This window comes from Camelus ferus, chromosome 7, assembly GCF_009834535.1.
Source record: "Camelus ferus isolate YT-003-E chromosome 7, BCGSAC_Cfer_1.0, whole genome shotgun sequence".
Taxonomy (NCBI): Eukaryota; Metazoa; Chordata; class Mammalia; order Artiodactyla; family Camelidae; genus Camelus; species Camelus ferus.
The window spans coordinates 63,508,052-63,529,688 of record NC_045702.1 but is presented as its reverse complement, the minus strand read 5'-3'; the positions used below and the strand labels follow the sequence as shown (position 1 = coordinate 63,529,688).

The following is a 21,637-nucleotide window of genomic DNA, read 5'->3' as shown; positions in this document are numbered from 1 at the left end:
ATAGTCAGACTCCAGGCTACAAAAATTCAAACCCTTTTTAGTCATTTCAGATCTTGAAATGAGATGATTAACCATTGTCAGCTCTACATTGACTGGGGCTTTCTTAGCTATTGAACTCCTGGCTCCAGTTCACACCTCCATTTGCCCCTTAATCCCATATAATTTTCTTTTGTAATGCCTTAATTTCAGAAATGTATTTATGTATTGGTTTTGTTATTTTAGCAGAATTATGGTCTTTGGTGTGTTCTATTCTAAAAGCTGCTTTTAGTGTAATGGTTACAGAGCATCCTATAGGCAACAAAAGAACTATTAAAGCATCATTTACATCTTCCTATGTTGTTTGGGGCTTTCTTTGCCAGAATGCCAGTGCTGTGAAACCTCCTGTTAATAAGGCCTCAGATGAACTAAAAGAGCAGAAGAACTCTTCCTGTTCCATGATAATGCTGCATAACAAACTGTCTTACAATTCAGTGGCTTAAAAAGCAATTATTCTTGCCCAAATGCTCATGGGTTAGTTGGATTGGCTGATCCAAGCTCAGCTCATCAATTACAGGTTGAGTCCAGGTTTGCTCCATGTATTTTGCGTCCTCCTTGGACCAAGGTGTACTTTTCTCTGGTGATGGCAGAAGGGCAAGAAGGATGAATAGAAACAAGTGCTACTTCCTAAGTCCTAAGTTGGTAACTGCTCCTTTCACTTCCAGCCCGTCCCATTGGCCAGACAAGTCAGAGCAGCCATGGAAGAACTGCAGTCATAAGACAGAGGGTGCGGTTTTAGGAAGGGGTGAGAAATCAAGATCCGTAACACAGTGGATCACATCTGGCTTTGCCACTAACCATCGAGGGACTTTGAGCAAGTCTGCAAGCCTCAGTTTCTCAGTGACTGTGTTCACTCATGGGATTCAGTAACTATTCTGCATCCACTTAGTGCCAGGCATCGTTCTAGGTATTAGGAACACAACAGTGAACAAAACAGTCAGAAATCCTTACCCACATAGATCTTGTATTCTAGTCAAATAGCCAGATGGTAATTATATAATGTGTGTGTGTGTGTGCCTGTGTTCTTGGGTGTATAATAGGCCAGAGGATAAAAAGTGCAATGAAGAAAAATTAAATACAGTAAGTCAAACAATTCCTCTCTCCCTGCCCCATAGATGGCCATTGTTAACAGTTTGGTGTTTGTGGTTAAGGGGATGGATAGTGGAGCCTGACCACTGGTTTGAATCCCTGCTTTTTCTTTTACTAGCTTTGTGATCTTGGAGATGGCTGTTGCCTTTGCATTGCTGCATAACAGATTTCCACAGTCTTAGTACATAAAAGCAACATGCGTCATTGCCTCATAGCCTGTGTGGTTCAGGAGTCCAGGCACAGCATAACTGGATCTTCTGGTCGGGGTCTCTCAAGACTGTGGTCTAGGTGTTGGCTGGACTACATTCCCTTCTGGAACTTGGGATCTTCTTTCAATCTCAGGTGGTGGTTGGCAGAATTCATTTCTTTACAATTGTAGGAGTGATGTCCTTGTTTTCTTGCTGTCCGTCAGGGGCTGCTGTCAGCTCCTCAAGGCCTCCATAGTTTCTGACCTTGTGGCTTTCTTGTCGTACCTCTCACAACATGGCAACTTGCTTCTTCAAGGCCACTGGGAGAATCTCTCTCCAGTCTACTGAGTCCACTAGGACAGAGTCTCACATAACATAATGTAATCATGTGAGTGACTCTTCCACCTCCCTTGCCATATACTGTTGACCAGAAGCAAATCACAGCTTCTGCCTGCATTCAGTGGGGAAGGTTTATAAATGACTAACCAAAGGCCATTTTAGAATTCTGCCTGTCACAATGTGTTACTTAACTTTTTCTGTGTCTTAGTTTTCCCATCGGTAAAATGTGGGTGATAATAATAATGTCCATCTCATCAAGTGGTTTTGAGGATTAAAGAAATTAATAGAAGTAAAGCACTTAGAGAGGGGAAGGTATAGCTCAAGTGGTAGAGTGCACGCTTAGCATGCAGGAGGTCCTGGGTTCAATCCCCAGTACATCCATTTAAAAAAATGATAGTAATAATAATAAGTAAATAAATAAACCTAATAACCCCCCACCAAAAAAAAAAAGAAGAAGAAGAAGAAGAAGTAGGCATCACCCTAACCCCTAACCCTAACCCTAACCTTAGAACAATGCTGGCTAGAGAAAAATCCCTGTATGTGTTAGGTATTTTTTTAATCTATAAAATCTGAGGATATTGTTAGATTATTTTTTAAGATCCCTCTAAGCAAACAGTGCCTTTTGAGGAACTCTCCTCCTTTGGTCACCATCCTGCCCCCTAAATTAATTGAAGCCTGTGAATGTCAGCTAGACCGTTGGATGATGCCACTGGGTTATCATGTAACAATTTGAACATAGGTGCTCCTGCTTTCACATTTGAGACATAAAAGCGTGAATGGCTTTTAACCAGGCTTGTTTAAACACAAATAAGTGGAGTAGGACACCCCTTAACTGCCCCCTCCCACTCACACAGGCCGGTGAAGAGAGGGCCTTAGGTCGTCTCTCCAAGAAGCCTTGAGGCAGCAGGAAAGGCCCAGGTCTTGCTGTTCTGCTTTCCCTGCTAAAAGCCACTGATGGAAGCGGTGCCTCCTCAGCCAGGCAGGAACGTGTCTGGGAGTCGGGGAGGGTGCCATCTATAGGATCCACCCCCTTCCCTGGCTCTTTGGCTGGTAGATGCTGTCTGGAGCAGTGAGTAGCCAAGAGGCAGCTTCAGCAGTTGTTTGTATAATTCACATCCTGTGTTTATGTTCTCTGTGGAAAGGGCCATCGTTTGGGGCAGGGTTTCTCTGCAGCAGCACTGTTCACCTTTGGAGCTGTTCACCTTGTAGGGGGCTGTCCTGTGCATTGTAGGATGTTTAACAGCAGACCTGGTTTCTGTCCACTCAGTGCCAATGGCAGCCCCTCCCCCAGTTGTGACAGCTGTTACCAAATGCCCCAAAAAAAACTGTCTACAGCAGTTGCCAAATGTCCCAGTACATTTTATACATTTATTTACTTATATAGTTATCATGATTTTTTAAAAATTAAAATGTACATGATTTAAAAAAAATTATGCAGTACAAAATGGTAAACAGTTAAAAAAAATGCCTCTTATTACTGTTTCCATGCCAGAGACAAACGTGCTACCATTATTCAGTTCACAAGAGATCTCCAGAGATGGCACTAAAATTTATATAAATGCAGATTAGGTATCAAGTTATTATAAGACATACAGGTGTGTGGATTATGTTTTTATTAGCAACTTTTTAAAATTTGTGTTCAAGATGAGAAGAAAATGATCAGCATGCATCTCTTTGAGTTTGTTTCTGATGCATTTTTTAAAAAGCTTGTCAGCTCTTTGGGGACTGATAGGTGGCCTCTCAAGAAGAATTACTTCCTGCACGGTGTGAAGCTGCATCCCCTTAACTTACTCCCATGGCCTCTGGAGCCTCTCACCACGATCTCTTTTAAGACTGATGCCGTGTGGCGGTAAGGAAGAACTCTTTGGGGCATCAATATTTTAAGCCCTCGAAGTAGACATTTTTCATCTAATGAAACAACTGAATCCTTCAAAAGTACTAACCCCTGGTTTTTCGTTGGAAGAATGTGAACGGTGCTTCTTATCTATTTTCTCGTCCTGTTGGGGACACAGTGGACTTGAGGAGGTTGTATTTTTCACATCACAGCACAACCTCCTCACACAGTGGACTGTGAGGTTCTTACCGAGGCTTGTTCGTTTAATCAGCACGCGTGATTTACCGGCTTCACAATAAGTGCTTGTGGTTCCTGCTGCTCCACCGTCTGTTTTCTGAATTATAGTAACACAAAATTTAGGTTTGATTTTTGTTGGTCTTGGTCGTGGTGGTGGTGATTGCCACATAAATTTGACTTCCACAGCTTCAGTGTGATCATTCAGGGAAGACTTTTCAAAATGATCATTCCTACTCTTGGCAGGATGAAATACGTACTCATGCTCTCGGTGGGACTACACATTGACAAATGACTCTACAGAGTGAGTTAGAAAAAATGTTAAATATTCATACTATTTGGCTTAGAAGCTAGACTTCTCAGAGTTCCTAAATAGTCACAAGGACACAAAGATTTCTGAACAGAAAAGCCCAACAGAGAGGAAATAGATAAATATCATCATTATTACTCCTACTATTCCTGTTAGCTCACAAAGTGACATAGTACGCATTTTTTATGCACGCTCCCCCTAACTCTCACGATGCTGTGAAATGGGTGTTGTTATCCTCCCATAACCATGAAAGGAGAATGTGTCTTAAAGAAATTAATCAACCCATTAAAATATTGATGATGATGATGATGATAGTGATGGTGACAATAGTGGTGACACCTCACAGCAGCCACTGAGCACCAGTATGTCACCTGGGACACCACGTGCTTTACATGTTTTACCTCATTTAATCTTCTTACCAAGAATCCAGTGAGGAACCTGAGGCCCAGGAAGGTTAACTAACTAGAATGAAAGAGGTTAAGTTGCACGTTCAAAATACTTAAGTAAGGATTTGAGTACAGATAGGTTGACTTGGAGGCCACACTCTTATCGTAGTGTCTACCAGGATCGTGTGGTTGCTAAATAAATGGCAGACCAGGACCTAAGCTCAGGAGTGGTAGGCAGGCTCTTAGTCACTGAGCAGTGCAGCTGAGTAGTTAAGCTAATTCCATTTGATGGATTGTCTCGTAGGAGGTGATGTGATCATTTACTCTTTTCAGAGCTAAATGGAGTAAATACAAAGCACACAGAGGTTATCAAGGATAAAGAAGACAAGCGTTCACTCATCATGTTAGGATTATCCCCCACAACTTGCCCCGCCCGCCTCCAGGATGTGATGGTGGCTTCCCACCTGGAGAAATGACTGGTCAGGGGTGGACAGTTTCATCCCAGAGGGAAGGAGACAGCCTGAGCCTAGGCCCTGGAAGCAGTGTCACATTAAGAAGGAATGTGGAGTTTGGAGCCAGACGCTCTCTTTAGATCCCACCTCTTCTGCCTGCTTGGTGAGGCCTTAGTCAAGTCCCTTAGCATCTCTAAGCCTCAGTTTCCTCATCTGTAACATGGAGGAATATGGAAGCTTTGTTGGGAGCTTTGGATAAGAGGATATGTCAACATGTCCTGCACAGAGGGAGCACTTGGTTATGAGCAGAGACCCTCCTTTCCCTCAGCTCTCAGCTGGCACTCTCCAAACCCCTCTTCCTAGTCGCAGCCCTTGAGTACTTAATGCTCTCAGCTTGCATTAATACCCCTCTGAAGTCTACGACCGTGTGTACTCCTCATACTCAGCCAACTAAGAGTTTTCTACCCTCCTCACTCCATAGTCCAGCCGGGCCTCAAATGCAGATAATGCTGAATAGTTTTAAAGTAACTTAAGAATTAGGGATGTATGTCTTCAGGTATTTTGTTTACTCACCTGCATCACCAGTGGCATCATCTAAAATAAGCGAGGTCTTGGTCGGTGGTGGGAGGGTTTGAGTATTCTCAAATTTCCTTGCTTCTCATCTAGTACTAGAACTTTTTGTAGTACATAGTGAATAAGAGAATCAAATTCTGTTTTATGTTATAAACATACCATAACAAAACTAATTGCCTTGCACTGTTTAGATCTCTTAATTCTTAAGTCAGTGATAGATGAGCCAATTAAGGAAGAGGTGGGTTTCTTCCAGGGGATTGTCCAAAGAGAGAGAAGTACGTTTTCAAAGGCATCTTGGGGAAACTTAGCTTGTCAGTTCAAGCAGGAGGTGGTTTAAGGCTTACTCAGTGAATAAGCTAGTAGAGGACAGTGAGTGAGTTTTATGACTTAATAAGTCTCATTAAATTGTACTCATGTGAACATGGTGCCTGGAATGAGAACATGCTGAAGATGATGGTGACTGTACTTGGACTCAGGTCTGGTGCTTTAAGGGACTGTGGATGATCTTGATCGTGTTGTTGCTGCCTCCTTTCCACAAGGCTGGTAGGAGACAGAAAGGCACAAATGGCTCTGTCTGTAAATTACAGCGTGGTCTGAAAATGCATCTCCCGAGGACAATCTTATGCACATAAGACTCTGAGCCAACTGCGTGTGCACTGTCTCTAACGCAACATAGGAAAATAAGAGCCGCAGCAAGTGTTTCCTTCCTTGTTGAATTTAATTTCACTTATACTAAAAGAAGGAGTGCCTAGGACCCTCAGGCAGCCGCGTCATTGGCCAAAATCCTCATTTGTTATCTTTCAGAAATGCCTATCCACCCTTGGTCTCTGTTCCTCAGCTGGTTGCACTGTGAGCCTATTTGAATTGTAAGAAACAGGAAGACAGAGGTGGCTGAATATTAAAAAACCTAGGTGAGCTCTTTGAAAGGACTAAGTTACCTGCCTCTGTAGTGAATGCGATCATTAGGGGGCTTTGTGCCTTGGTTGGACTGGCCCTTTGCTCCTTTTGTTGACAGCAGTCTTGTCAGGCTGTCCTTTTTGTCCCCTGTAACCTGTCAGCCGGAGAATGGGGCACAGAGGAGAGGAAATGGTGAGACACTGCCTCCTTGAAGAAATAACAGAACAGGATGGTCTTAGAGAAGAATGGTGGAGAATAGGAAGAGATACCTGTCGTTGGCCCTACCCCTGATTTGTCTGAGAGTCTCTCATCTCCATTTTGTCCTTCACATGAGGATAAAATTCATGATCAAAGGCCATCACAGGTGTTTAAATTATTTTTACAGTATATTCTAATAGGAGGGAGCCCATTAGGTCTCTAGAGTTCAGAGACCATCCCAAATCCCCTCCCCACTATTGGCTGTGAGACCCTTACAAGTCAGTCAACCTGTTTCAGACACCATTTGTGTATCTTTGTATAAATCAGAGGTCCTCATTTAGGGCTTTTATTCATTATATCACATTTCATATTCATAGGTGCTGAAGCCCCCTTTTCCCAACCCCTTTAAACATTATAAACTCTCTGTCCAAACTGTTTTGATGCAGGGTAAATAGGGTTTTGTGTGCTTCTCACGCGGGCTCCTCCAGGATGGGCTCTCATTGTCTCTTCCTTGGTGCACGTAGGCAGGCAGCTGATCTCTCGGCCTGCCGACTCCACCCTTTCCAGTTAACTGTGGAGGTAGCAGTAAGTCTCAATATCTTAATCACTACTGGCTGCTATGACAGAATACCATCCACCGGTGGGACTTACCCACCAAACATTTATTTCTCAGTTCTGGAGGCTGGAGGTCCAAGATCAGGCTGCCAGCATCGTCAGATTCTTGGTGAGGGCCCCTTTCCTGCTATGTCTCTGCATGGCCTGCCTTGGAGTGTGCACACGGAGAGATCCTGTGTCTCCTCCTCTTTTTATAAGGACCCATCGTGAAAGTCCCACCCTCCTGACCTAGTATAATCCTAATTAACTCCCAAAGACTCCACCTCCAAATACCATCACATTAGGGGGCTAGGGTTTCAACATATGAGTTTTGAGGGACACAGAGATTCAGTCCATAGCAATGTGTTTGAAAAACACGGATTTAGGAAGAATTAGGTATCTATATCCTTTAGCATTAGTCTCTTAGCTGACTCATCTACAACCCACAGTGCACAACTGTCATCATTTTTAGTTATTGGAAAATAATTGGCCACAGGTGCCATTGATGCAGAAATGTATTAAAATATAATGCGAAGTTAACGAGATAGCTCACAATAATCTGGTACTGATGAAGCTAAATACCAGCTGAGAATTTAAAATCAAGAGTAACAACAACCGAAAGTTCAGCAAATTGTAACACTGATGAACCCCTGGCTCAGTGCTGTCCAGAGAACTGCAGAACTCCAGCCACCTTGATGCGCCAGGGCTGCCAGGAGCGTCCGGAGTTGTCAGCACTTCCGTGGCAGCCCTTCTTCCTGATAGAATACTTCCTTTTCAACTCTAAGTAATTTACTGATTTCAGATCATGAATACTAAATTTTATCATTGGCATTCTAAATACCAGTTCTTGACCCACTGAGTCTATTAGGAGTAAGTAACCCATTTGTAGGTGAAAGTCTATGGTATTTCATGTGATTTGCCAAGAGAGTGTTGCATTGGGATTGGGAATCCACTCTTGACCAGGAAGGAGCAGGCCTGTGGGGCCCTGGAGGACCCAGAGCTTATCATGAAGGTCACCTTATCAGGGACCACCTTTTCCATAGTTGCATCCTAGCTTCTAGCACAGCCCTTGGCAATGACAAGTTAACAGTAACTTTTTATGAATAAATGAATAATGGGTAATAATATACACATATGTTGAAATTGTAATTGTATACATCTAAATGGTATATATACAGTTGCAGAAACTAATAAAATATTGCAAATGTAGCACATTCTATAGAACTATCTTGACCTAAATTTAACAGCCTTTCTGCCAGTAAACTTACCAGAGGTTTAGTTGTAACTCACACATTCAAAGCTCTAAAAATAAAAGCATCTTTTTTTAGAAATCTTTAAATGTATATATTTCCTTTGATAGGCAGGCCCTGACCTACATACTCCCAATACGGACACAGCCCTTACAGCAGGGACAGCATGGGAGGCTGTTCTGCTCTCCGCCGCCCGCCCCGCCCGCAGCAGATAGCACAGCACAGGGGAAGGGACACCTCCTTTCTGTAGACTCCACTCCCTCCAGAGCCCTCTGTTCTACCTCTTCAATGCCCATCCTCAGTGCCCGGAGGTTCCTCTGTGAAAGAAAAGATACAAAGGTTATGAAGAAGAGAAAGAAAATCCAAGCCTGTCCCCTGGTGGCGACACCCTGCGGGCAGCCTGGGACCCCACCTTGCTATTGGGTTGCCCTGTATTAACCAGTGCTAAAAACTGAACGCGGAGAAAGCCGTTCAGTTTTTTGACAACCCTTCCCTGCTTCTGCTGGAGGGCTTGTCATTTCTCCCAAATCAGTCTCTTGCCCTTCTTGGCTTCAGTCTCCATCCAGCCTCTCCAGGTTGGAAGCCTCACACCAGCCTGTTTTTCCCTCTCTGGGCTGAACTTGCTGCCCCAAACTGGGAGTTGGTGAGTCTTGGAGACAGGAGCCCTGTCCTGCTCCCTGGCTGCTTCCATAGGAAGACTGCTGTGATTTCCACGGTGGCTGCATTTTTATCGGAAGCCCTGTCATCCAGAGTGGTTTGGCTCTGTACTGCTTTTTGGTTTGCTATGAGTTCAACAGGCTTTTGTGTGGCAGCCAGGGGACTAACCGCCGTGTAGAGAGCTGCTTCTTTGGGGAAATATATTGTGAGTCCCAAACAGTTCTCAGACTGTTGGAACACAGCCCCATTTTAGATGCCAATATTTTATTTTTGTATTATGGAATTTTTTAGTGGTGAAGGGATAATAAGATCACTGCTGAGCTTTCAACTTGCCATTTGTACATAATGCAATTTTCCTTCCTAAGTCCTGGGCAGAAACTTACAACAACACAAATGCCTATCAATAGGAGAGTGGGTGAATAATATCCATTCACATAATCGTCACACAAGAGTTTGGATGAATCTTAGCAATATGATGTTATGTAAAAGAAAATCTCAGAAGACTAGCTACAGCACTATATCTTGTATGTAAACTTTTAAATAATTTAAAGGATTTCATAATCTTTATAAGGACAATAAAATCATATTAAAAAAAGGATAGGGTGTTGGACATGGTTCAGGAGGGCACTTACGACAGGTGGGGGTAGGGGAGGCTGGGTGATCGCTTGGGTCCTGGCCCACTGGATTACATGTGGTTGTTGTTAAATAATCTAGCTCTTGTCTGGGGCAGTGAGCTTGAGTGCTTTTTATGTTAGTTAAAACAAAATTCTTCCCACTTCTGGGCATATACCTGGAAAAAAACTGCAATTTGAAAAGATACATGGACCCCAGTGTTCATAGCAGCACTGTTTACAAAAGCCAAGGCATGGAAGCAACCTAAATGTCCAACGACAGATGACTGGATAAAGAAGATGTAGTATATACAGATACACATATATGTGTACAGTGGAATATTACTCAGCCATAAAAAGAATGAAACAATGCTATTTGCAGCAACATGGATAGACCTAGAGATTATCACACTAAGTGAAGTAAGTCAGACAGAGAAAGACAAATATCATATGATATCTCCTATATGTGGAATCTTAAAAAATGACACAAATGAACTTACTTACAAACCAGAAATAGGTTCACAGACATAGAAAACAAAGTATGGTTACCAAAGGGAAAGGAGCAGGGAGGGATAAAATAGGAGTTTGGGATTAACATATACACTCTACTATATATAGAACAGATAAACATCAAGGACCCACTGTATAGCACAGGGAACTATATTCAATATCTTGTAATAACCTATGGGAAAGAATCTGAAAAAGGATATATATCTATATCTATATCTATATCTGAATTACTTTGCTGTACACCTGACAGTAATACAACATTGTAAATCAACTATACTTCAATAAAAAAGTTCTGTGCACTAGATCCAAAGAAAGAAAAATTAATAGATACATTTTTTCTGTTTGGTTTGAGAGATAAACACTTTGATTGCTATTGTTAGGATCGAGTAAGAATACTGGCAAAATCAGTCTTCTTAGTAAACAGCTCTATGAGAATATCACGCCTTAACTTTGCAGCCAATCTCAGTCTGTCCAGTAGGTCAGCAGAAGCAGGGCAGCACCTGCTGTGAGGAAAGGGTCACTTAGCTAGTGAGGTCACCTGGCTGACCACTGGGCTTCAGTCTCTGCTGGGCTTGCATGTGTAAGTTGCTTTAGAAGTCAACCGAGAGGAATTAACAGTCCTGTTAACAGTATTGCTCTGGCACCTGAGTGGAGAGGTGGGGAGGGCACCAGACACAAATCCAGGCTGTGTCCTGGCTCTGTTCCTCTCTTCTAGGGCACTGAGGCAGATGCCCCACTTTGCAGTCTAGTTTTCTCACCTGCAGACTGGCCCGTAGTGCCCTCCTTTACTGGATTGATCACGACTCATATGAAATAATAGGTGCAACAGTGCAAACAGTCAAGCAGCTTAGGTGAAGTTATTGCTGCTAGTAGACGTACTTCCACAGCTTTCTCCGTTTCCTTTATGTTTTATATGCATGAAATATCTACTTTGAGTATCATTTAGAAACAGTATTTTGTAAATGGTCATTTTACTCTGTAGTCGGGTGAATTAGACCCTAATCCCTGGACCTAATTATGTTTTATTTAGAAAATGTTTTTTTGCAGATGGGATTAAGTTAAGGATCTCGAAACAGGGAGATGATCGTGGATTATTTAGGAGGGCCCTAAATGCAGTCCTCAGGGCCCTTAGAAGAGATTTGATACAGAAGAGGAGGAGAAGACAGTGTGAAGACAGAGGCAGAAATTGGGAAGATAAATGCCCTTAGCCACCCACCAGAATCTGGAAGAGGCGAGAAGGGGATTGTCCCCTAGAGCCTCCGGAGGGAGGGTGACCTGCTGACATCTTCACTTCAGCCCAGTGAGTCTGATTTCTGACTTCTGACTCCGGAACCTCAAAAGAATTAAAGTTCTGTTGTTTTAAGCCACCAAGTTTGTAGGTTGCTACAGCACCCACAGGAAATTAATGCATTCACATTAATATGTTTTTGAAAATATTATTTTCTAAAACACTCTCAAGGGTGTCAAAGTTTCATAGTATTAAACAGTTCAGTGCTTTGTCCTTTTCAGTTTTAAATGGAATAAAAAATGAGTATTTAAAATAGTATATTTTTAAGGGCAGAAATTATAGTTACACATTTTTCCATCTGCCAGTAATCAGCATACTGCCTTGAACATGGTCAATGCTTAGTAAATAGGAAAACTAGTTTCATTCAAGAAAAAGATGGTGATGTGAGCATGTGTTATATGTCATGTATGACACATATGTGTGTCATTGAATTTTAATTGGCCTCAAGTTTGCAGCTGAAGTAAAAAGCATCTGCGAATGAACTGAGTTTTTCTTTTTATTATTATTGTTGTTGTTCACATCCTGCCAGTTTTGAGAAACTATCAGACGCCTCTTGCTGTATATAAGACCCCTAGAGTGTGAGACTGTTAAAGTCAGCACAGGAAAGCAGGTGCTGGTAGATGAGCTCTGACCTACAGAACTGCTGAGCCAGTTCTCCACGCAGCCATTGTCATCTGTAGTAGCTCCTGATGTGAAGTGCCCACCTCTCTTTTCCAAATGCTCCAAATGAAGATATACCCCTGGTGATAACTTGCTGTCTGCTGTTTGCACTTTTTAGGTTGAAAAATCCAGTTAGAATGACTTCTTTAAAGCAGTGCTTCTAAAACTTAAGTTTGCCTATGAGCCCGGGGTTCATGTGGAATTATAGATCCTGACTCGTCAGGTCAGAAGTGGGGCCTGGGCTTCTTTCTGCAGGCGATGCTGACGCTGCTAGTTTGTGGACCACACTTCCAATGGCAAGGCTGTAGCATCTGGTGCCCCTGCCTCCAGGTACCTCTCCCTGGGTTCACTGGGGTGTGTGTGTTCTGTGCCGGCTACCTCAGGCAGCCAGCCAGTTCTGCGGCATTTGCTTGGCAACATCGCCCCCCTCCACCCTCAGCAGCCTCCACCCTCGGGCTCCTGAACAACGTGCACGTGCGTTTTCATCGCTGTGGCTCCCACAGCGCGGCTGGGGGCTGACAGTCTGAAGCCCCGTGTCACGATAACCTCACTCAGTGAAAAGAAAAGCCATTGAGATCAGAGTGAAATTGATGAGGGAGTCAGGGTTTAGAGAGATGGGGAAGAGAAACAGTAGGAGGAAAGGGAGAGGGGAAAGAATGAGAATTTTGATGGAGGAGAACATATTTTAAATGAGCTGCTTTCACTGCAGAATTTTCCGGTTAAGAGCGTTTTCTGGGGTAGTTTCAAATTTATTTTCTGATTATCCTCTAATTTCTCTAACAGCCAACTGCTTGTTTTTGTTCATTCATTTACTGAAAATCTTTTGTGGTCCTCTGGACCTAGACTGAAGACTTAAAAAAAAAATCTGTATACCATCTAACTAAACCTCTGAGAGGTGGCCTAATTAGATGGAGCCAGTCATTGGGCCCAGCCCTTGCTGTGGCATTAGAGGTTCAGAAAATTCCACAAACCAGGACTGCACCTTGGACCAATTAAATCAGAACCTTTGAGGTGGGTCCCAGTCTTTAGTATTTCTTTTATCTGTGTTTTTTCTTAATGCTTCTCAGGTGATTTCCACATGCAGCCAAGCACCACTAAGCCAGACCTTTGTCTTCTAGCTGGTAAATTGAACTCACTTTAGATAAAACTCTTAAGAGCTGTCCTTTACATATGTGGTTTCCTTCTTATCTAAACCTTTGCCATGTTGAATACGCTGCTTAATATTTTGGAATCACTATCTCCTTCAACCTGGCACCAGCGGCTTTCTGAAGCCCCAGCGGCTTTTCATTTTCTCAGTCCAGTTGCTCCCTCTGCTGGCCTGTCCTAGGTAAAATGCTCCCTGCTCTGCAGACTCTCACTATAGGCTCTGCTGTTCTCACCCAGGATCACACGGCATTAATGCTGCTTTTCTAATCCCACGTCCAACCTGTATGCCATTGGCCATTGCCAAAAGGGAACAGTCTGAATGCGCTAACCCCTTATCTGGTGGCACTTCAGGTAAAGCCTAAGGGATGATGGAGGAGAGGACCTATATATGTGTGTGTAAATATACACACAGACATACACACACATACCACATATGCATATATATTTTGCTTATTTTGCTGCCAGAAAATATTCTGTTATCAGCCATTGCTCGTGCTGGTTCCCTGAAAAATAATTGACTTTGACGTATACTTTGGATGGAAAATGGGGAAGGAAAGCTTTCATCCATACCTTTCTTTTCTACCCTCTTTCATCTAATCATATCTTTTTCCTTATCAACTCACTTTTCCTTATCTGCCCTGTAAGTTATAATTATAGCCAAATATAAACAAGGGTAGATGTGAATGCATGGCCTCGTCTTATCACCAGATTCTTTGTTGTAGTGTTACATCAGACGTTGTGTTGCACACGACCCTTGTTGTCTAAGGAGACAGAATTTGATCCTTATTATATCTGAATGCAAAATGTGGTGCAGCCCAGCCCTTCGTTCTGATGAAGCCTCCTGAAGCTGTCCATTCCATTTTGTACAGCTCTTGTCATTAGAATGCCCTTCTTTGTCATGTACTGGTGTCTTACCCCATTGGCCCTGTTTTCCAGCAGACTCAGCACAGCCTGCCCGTCCCCCATCAACACTGCAGTACTTGCTCTGCTCAAGGTGACGTCCCAAACCTTTCTCACTGCGGGTAAACGTCTGCAGTCCACCTCACGGGATCCACCACCCCCTCACCTCTCTGGGTACATACCTTAGAAGATTGCCTTATTTATTTTAGCAGCGCCTGGTACTCGTGCAGAAATCCACACGTATTCTGACAAGTATATGGTATGATTCACTGATAAAACCTGTGTTAGTTGTTTAGGCTGTGTAACAATAGTACCACAGATTTAGCACCTTAATGCACATTTATCATCTCACAATCTTCAGACCACCTTCAGTTCCTTGCCTTACAGCCTTCCTAATCTGACTGCGTGCTTCCTCAAAGCCACTGAGGGAGAGTCCCCTAGCAAAACGGAGTCAGCCTCTCACACCCAAAAGTGACATCTCATTACTTGGGCTGTATTCTGTAGGTTAGAAGCAAGTCACTGGTCCCAACCACACTCAGAGACAGATGGGACATGAACACCCAGTGTCAGGGATTAAGGGACCACCTTAAGTCAGCCCACCCCCACCTGCTTTTATTTCCATTGGGTGGTCTCAGTGGAATTTGTACTCAGCTAAAAGCCCTGGGTCTTTTTTTTTTTAATACAAATTGTTGCCTGCCTGGTCTTACCATCTTGAGCAATTAATTAATAGCACCTAAATACTGAACTTATGTTTATTGCTGTTAAGATTCCCTGTGTTAGGTTCAGCCAGTGGCTCCTACCTGATTAAGTATTTTTAATCCTGGCTCAGCTATGAGAATATTACACATCCCTTCTATTTTATGGCATCTGAGAATGTAAGATATTTTTCTGTGTCTTCCTTTAAGTCACTGATGAAAATGCCAAAGAGGTTGGTACTGGTGTCTAATGTCTAATGTGGGTGAATGTGTGTGTGAGTGTGTGTGTGTGTGTGTTGGACTAGAGAGAGAATGGAAAAAAGCCTTACTCCTCATACTTAATACCTCCTTCTAGAGTCTGGTTAGTTGGCGCTGAATCATTTCACACCATCTGAGTCACATTCTCTGATCCTTCTGGGAGCCCAGGAAGCACAGCTCTTAACAGCTCAGTCTTTCAATCGAACCAACTTGATTTTGAGCTCCAGCTGCACCCGCTTGGTAATTACTTTTCTGGATGGATAGCACACACGCAGGATGAGAATTAGGAGGTTCTGCTTTCTCCCTGGCTCGTCTTTGAACTTTAAACCATCTGTTCCAGAGCGGAGTGTGTAATATCCAGGCTGAGTTCTGCTGAGCTTCTTCACGAGTTCCATTTAGGACTTCTCACCAGGAACCAGGAAAAATAATTTTTCCAGAACCTAAAGTAGCACAGCTATGAAGCTATCATTGTTGTAGAGACGTTCTAAGTGGGGACTTTGAGAGTGTCAGTTTCAAAATGCTTAAAGTTACTGGGTTGTTCTCCGTGTCCTGAGGGCCCTTGTTAAGCCAGTTTGAAAGCATCACCACCACGTGGAACACCCAGCTCATAAAACTGACGACTCCAAGCCGGGAACCCAGCATGCTCCACCCCAATCACGTCATTAGCACATACTTGTGTGTGCCGGTTTTATCTGCATTTGAGAGGCCAGAATTCCTCTGTGCTAGAGTCTGCTAGAGACTTCGCTGACCCCTTGACCCAGGAAAACTATTAGCAGTCCTTGTTCTGTTCAACCACAGGCATTGTTCAGGGAAAGCCCATGGGCTCATTTTTAGCCTGGGGCCTGTGCAGAAGCAAAGACTAGCAAATGTGAGAATTAGTGACACTTAATAACTTGCAAGGGCAAGTAGATATTTCTGACAAACACTAATTCTTGAACTCTGAGCTCTGGAAGTTTGGCATTCACTTTTCTTCTGTTATTTAGAAATTAGATGTTTCAGCAGAGAGGCCCTCTTTTTCTCAGCATCCTCCTGCGCCCAGCAGAGAGGCTGACACACTGGGCAGGATTGACGCCGCCCCATCAGCACATGTGTAAGACCAGAGAGTGAGTTTGGGGTGATTAAACCACAGTTCATCAGGGTCAGGTAGTGTCATCCTCTACTGAGAAGAGAGATGTTTTAGCATATCACAATGTGTCCTTTTAAGACAGAGGGACCTCAGATGTTTTAAACCTGCTTGTTTACAGGTGAGGAAGCCACATTTTAAATGTTGGGATGCAGTTTTCTCCTGCACTGTTTTATTTGCAGAAGATTATTTTTTCACTTTTAGAGAACACCTCTTTTTCCTTGTAACTTAAAAGTGTCTTGGTAGTGGAATTTCTTAGTCAATTAATATAAAGGAAAATCTGACATCAGAGACAACACACACCCACTTGCCCTAGAGCACAAGTAGCCTGTCATCTCTCACCACACATGTAGCCCAGATTGCCTTTCCTAAAAAGGCTTTTACAGGAAGCACCGTTGATGTTTAATTCTTCTTTTCCTTTGCCCATTTTCTATTTCCTGTGCAAATGGCCTAAGAGTCGTAGACAGTTTGGAGAATAGTTTGAGGTCTGGAATTTCATCAGTCAGCACTATCGTGATGCAAAACAAGTCTTACGTATTTTTTCCTTGCAGGTAGTTTTTATGAAATGGCCATAATATTTGATGATCACTTTGAGACAGAGCACTGAATATGGATGGGGTAGTATCTGTGAAAAAGTTTTGCTCACACAAACATTGTAGACACAGGTGCAGTCAGGGTATCAATCATACCTTAATTAGGAGGGAGAGAACGAATTTCACGTTCTGGCTGGACTTTTCATTGTTTATAAAACCTTAGAAAGTCTGTTTCACGTGTGATGGGTTGGTTGTGACCGAGATGTGATTTTGAGCTGAGAGTTTCTCCCTTCATTTTCAAAAGTTTATTTCCATCAAACCCCTTTGTCCTTCATGAAGAATTCAGGGGAGCTCAAAGTGGAGGGGCTAGTGCTGCCTGCAGACCTGGTTACACCCTCTCTTGAACTAACAGTTGAACTTAGTGAAGAGAAAGGAGGACATGCCTTTTGCAGAGACACTGTTATCACCGTTGTTCATGTCCGACTTGTCCTGGTCCCTCTTCTGTCTTACAGCGCTTCAAGCCCTCTTGTCTGTCACATTCTGCTCCCACCCAGCCCATCAACAGTGTGACCTTGTTTGTGTAGTTCTGCCTATTAATGTTAGCGTTACTAAGCGCTTGCAAGATTAACCAATGCAGTTGTAAAGAATTGTATTATCTGGTCCCCCGAACCCAGATTCCGTGTTTCAAAGAGGAACCTAATACATCTGTTGAGCCCTGATTCACCAGAGTCAGAAGCGGTGAGTGAAGAGCCCGCTGTATGTGCACCTGCCTTGACATCACGGCCCTGCCCCTGCCTGTCTTCTAATTGCCTAGTAGCACCTACTGATCCTCAGAGATAAGGGGAACAGGTGTCAGTTCCTCCTGTGATCTCTGCCATTCCTCCAAGGTTGCCAGCTTCTGGCTTTATGTCTTCCCCTTTCTAACCTGTTTGACTATCCATATTGTCCACCACGGTTGAAATTGCAGCATTTGGCACTGACTCCCCAGATCAAGGAGTCCCTGTGGAGAAAGTGGATGGGCTAGATTCTCCCATGTGGCCAGCATCTCCCTGATCTGACCCCATTTTCTGTGGGTGCTTTGAATGCCAGGTGGTGTGCTCGCCACAGATGAGGCAGGGGCTGTCATCACCCCTGGTGTGCAAAGTGGGAAGTGAAGCTCTGTGAGGTCCCATGGCTAGTAAGGAGGGGACCAAGGATTTGAACTCCAAAAGTCTGTCTGCATGATCTGAACTCTTAACCATTAAACTCTGCTGTTCTCCGTAGGCGATTTATCAAGACACTGAGTATAATAGTAATAGATGGTGGAACTGGAAATTCAAATAGAGTGTACCCAGTTATACATGGGCTGGAATTGCCTTTCGTTCCTTTGACTAGATCAGACATTGTGGGGATAGAAAAGTGGATGGGGAAAGAAGCTGGAGGTGTGGATAGGAAAAGATGAGAGTGTAGGGAGAACAGTGTTGGGGGATGAGAAAACTATAAATCACGTGACTAAAGGTGTTAACTGGAACGAATAGTGCGGCCAGTAGAGAACGTGTGTCCCAGCTGTCTGTCCTGCTTCTTTGAAACATTCTGATTCCCGGACAGAGGATGTGGGGGAAGAAATGACAGAATTCTTCGAACTGTTAAATGATGACATGTTGATCCTGGACTGAAGGACAAAAGCTCATGAAAGAATCATGAGGGAAAGACACATACTTTTTCGGTTCCATGAAAGTGACAGCTCATCCTTTGAGTCCCAAGCCTACGTAGTAAGCCTGGAGTTGATAAAACGCAGCAGATTTAACTTGCCTCACCACATTCAGCTACATTTGTTCAAACACAGACGTTCGACTTGGGTGGCTCTTTAGCCGGGTTTGTTTTTACTGAAATAAAATCCTTGGCACATGATAATGGGAAAAAAACCCAGAGTTTTCATCATATGCAACGTACTGTTTTCTACACTGGAGGATCTTGAGTGCTTTGGAAATAATAAGTCTGCTCTCCACTAGGTTCTTGGAACGCCAAATGAGGACACGTGGCCTGGAGTTCATTCTTTACCACATTTTAAGCCAGGTATGTTTCACTAATTACAAATAACTAAGTGCTTTCTATATTCAAGGGGGGTGGGGAATATATAAATGTTCCCCCTCCAGCTAATTTATTACCTGGAAAAATTCTGGTTATATGTGTCATTGTATAATCTACCTCTTACTGGAGTTGTCCTCTGATTTCCGCAGTTTATTTGTCTGTAAGGCTACAGTGAATGACATCCCTTATGAGAGTCAGTCACCCTATGTTCTCTGTTTGATTTGACTGGCTAACCTTGAGGTAACCTTTCATTTCATCATCAGTTAGACTAGCACCCATGTCTATAAAAACAAACTTTAAATCAAGCTACTATAATCCATCTATGTGACTTCTACTAATAATCCTAGGAAAAGTATTAAATTGTAAAAAGGAAAAATCACGTTTCAGTTGTTTTGAAATCTAGTAATACATGGTCAGTTAATTTGAGCTTAAACATACAAAATGTCCTATATGTCCAACATTCCACTTTTTTTTTTTTTTTTAATGTTAAATATTTAAACCCCTAAACTGGAAAACAGAGGAAATACAGAACTTTTAAAATAAGTTGACACTGTTTTCTTACCAGTAGGTGGCAGTCAAGAAACTTTCAGTTTTAATAATTACACTTCTAAGAATCTCAAATAGGGTCTATCTAATAAATTTTTATAAGGGGGATGAAAAGTTTGGAATTGGAAATTTAATAAAAATCAGTGAAGTGAATTATTATAAAATAATCCTCTTTTTGTTTTTTGGTGTTTTTCCTTTTCTTGGTTACAAAACATGGATTATAAAATGCAGACCTACCATAAAATTGCTGAAAGGGATTTTATGGGAGATCTAATAGTTCATTATTTTATGAGGGAAAAGAGCTATGAATAGTTACTGTTACAGGAGCCAAATATATTATTTTTCTTCCCTTCTCGTCTTTTGGGGGACCATCAGGAATAAATTATCCATCCCAAAGAATGACTGAGTTGGGAAACTATTTTTATTCTTAATATTTTTCTTCTGAAAGTGTACGGTGTGCTGAGAATTCCTTTATCTTCTTTGGCTTCCCCAAGGACTCTTTGTGCTTTACTAAAAATTTTAAATAACTACCTTGTTCTGAAAGACTATAGAAACTTAACAATTTAAAATGGAGTTTTTTCTTGTTTTTTTAACCAAACAAGAAGCATCGTCTAGCTGCTCACACGAATGGAGTTTTAAGTAAGAATGCAGCTGTTTATAAATGTTCCAAGTGTGGGCTCTAAAAGAAGGATAGCTTCCTCATGTTAGTATCCAAAATCTTAATTCCTAGGGAAATAAAGTAGAGGAGGATATGGAAAGAGGTTAAATGAATGAAGTTAGATGCAGAAAGGAACAATTCAGATAGTCATTCCGCCTGCCAAGTTTCTGGACTAGAAAACATGGAGTGATTGGTTTACTTTGTTGTGAATAGAACTTACCTTCATCAACAACATACAAAAGCATTTATTAAGTGTGTGTGTTCTGGAAAGTACTGTGATGTAATAAAATTAAACCAACAAATTGGGAATTTCATGAGATTAGGGACTATGCATAGTACAAATTTTGGTTCAGTAAATGTCTGTTGCCCTGAATGATACTGAATGTTTAAAACAGACATTATTTATGTGAATCTTCTGGTAGACATATATAAATTAGGAAATATATATGTTTCAGTTATTAATATTATGTTCAAGTGCCACTGCAGACACGCAGGGCAGGGAAGATAATGGGGGTCTGGAAGAATAAAACGTTTAGATGCGTATAAGGCATGGGTGCTGACTAGCAAAAAAGATATTTCCAGCAACCCGTGAGGCTTGTGAATAAGAGAAGATGTGATAAATGCTTCCTGAGTTGGCTTAGGGGGAGTCAAGGAGAGACAGGATAAAAGACAGGCAAAGGAAGCAAATCTGTGAGTCTTTTCATGCAGCATTTACCAGACTGTCAGGAGAGTCCTGGGGACGAAGGTACACATTCCTGAGGTGAAAATTAGGTGCTCAGGTCCACCTTCCCCACCCTGCATTCCATCTCCTTATTCTACCCTCAAAGAGTGCCTTAGAAAGCCTGAGGGAAAACAGAGTCTGAGCCATTAGGACATACTTTGTTTAGTTTTGTCTAGTAGACTTTACTTTTTTAGAGCAATCTCAGGTTCATAGCAAAACTGAGCAGAAGGTGCTGAGATTCTTGTGCAGCCTGCCCCGTTATCAGCATTCCCCACCCGAGTGGCACATTTGTTCCAGTTGATGAGCCTACATTGACACATCATTGTCACCCGAAGTCCATAGTTTATGTTAGGATTCATTCTTGGTGTTGTACGTTCTATGGGTCTGGACAAGTGTATAAAGACACGTATCCACCACTGTGGGATCGTACGGAGTCGCTTCACTGCCCTAAAAATCCTCTGTGCTCCTCCAGTTTATCCCTCCCTCTCCCCTAACCCCTCGCAACCACTAATTTATTTACTGCCTCCATAGTTTTACTTTTCCAGAATGTCATATAATTGGAATCACACAGGATGTTGCCCCTTCAGATTGACTTCTTATACTTAGTAATATGCATTTAAGGTTCCTCCATGTCTTTTCATGGCTTGATAGTTCATTTCTTTGTAGCTCTGAATGATACTCCATTGTCTGGATGTAACACTGTTTATGTGTCCATTTACCTACTGAAGTGCATTTTGATTATTTCAAGTTTGGGTACTTAGGAATTGATTCTTTGTGGTTTTTGTGTGGACATAAGTTTTCAACTCCTTTGGATAAACACCAAGGAGTGTAATTGCTAGATCGGGACATTCTTTGCCTAATTTTTGAACAGATAATAAATT

General features: G+C 42.4%; 1 protein-coding gene across 7 annotated transcripts in view; it reads left to right on the top strand.

The window, feature by feature from the left end:
• CDK14 (cyclin dependent kinase 14) overlaps nucleotides 1–21,637 on the top strand; it is a 556,073-nt gene that overhangs the window by 412,391 nt on the left and 122,045 nt on the right. For all 7 annotated transcript variants that reach the window (XR_004321561.1, XM_032484028.1, XM_032484029.1 and 4 more), the window contains one exon: nucleotides 18,753–18,816. Coding sequence is in view for 6 of the 7 variants with exons in the window: in XM_032484028.1 (XP_032339919.1) it covers nucleotides 18,753–18,816 (64 nt within the window). In the remaining variant the exon portion in view is untranslated. The remainder of the gene's footprint in view (nucleotides 1–18,752; nucleotides 18,817–21,637) is intronic.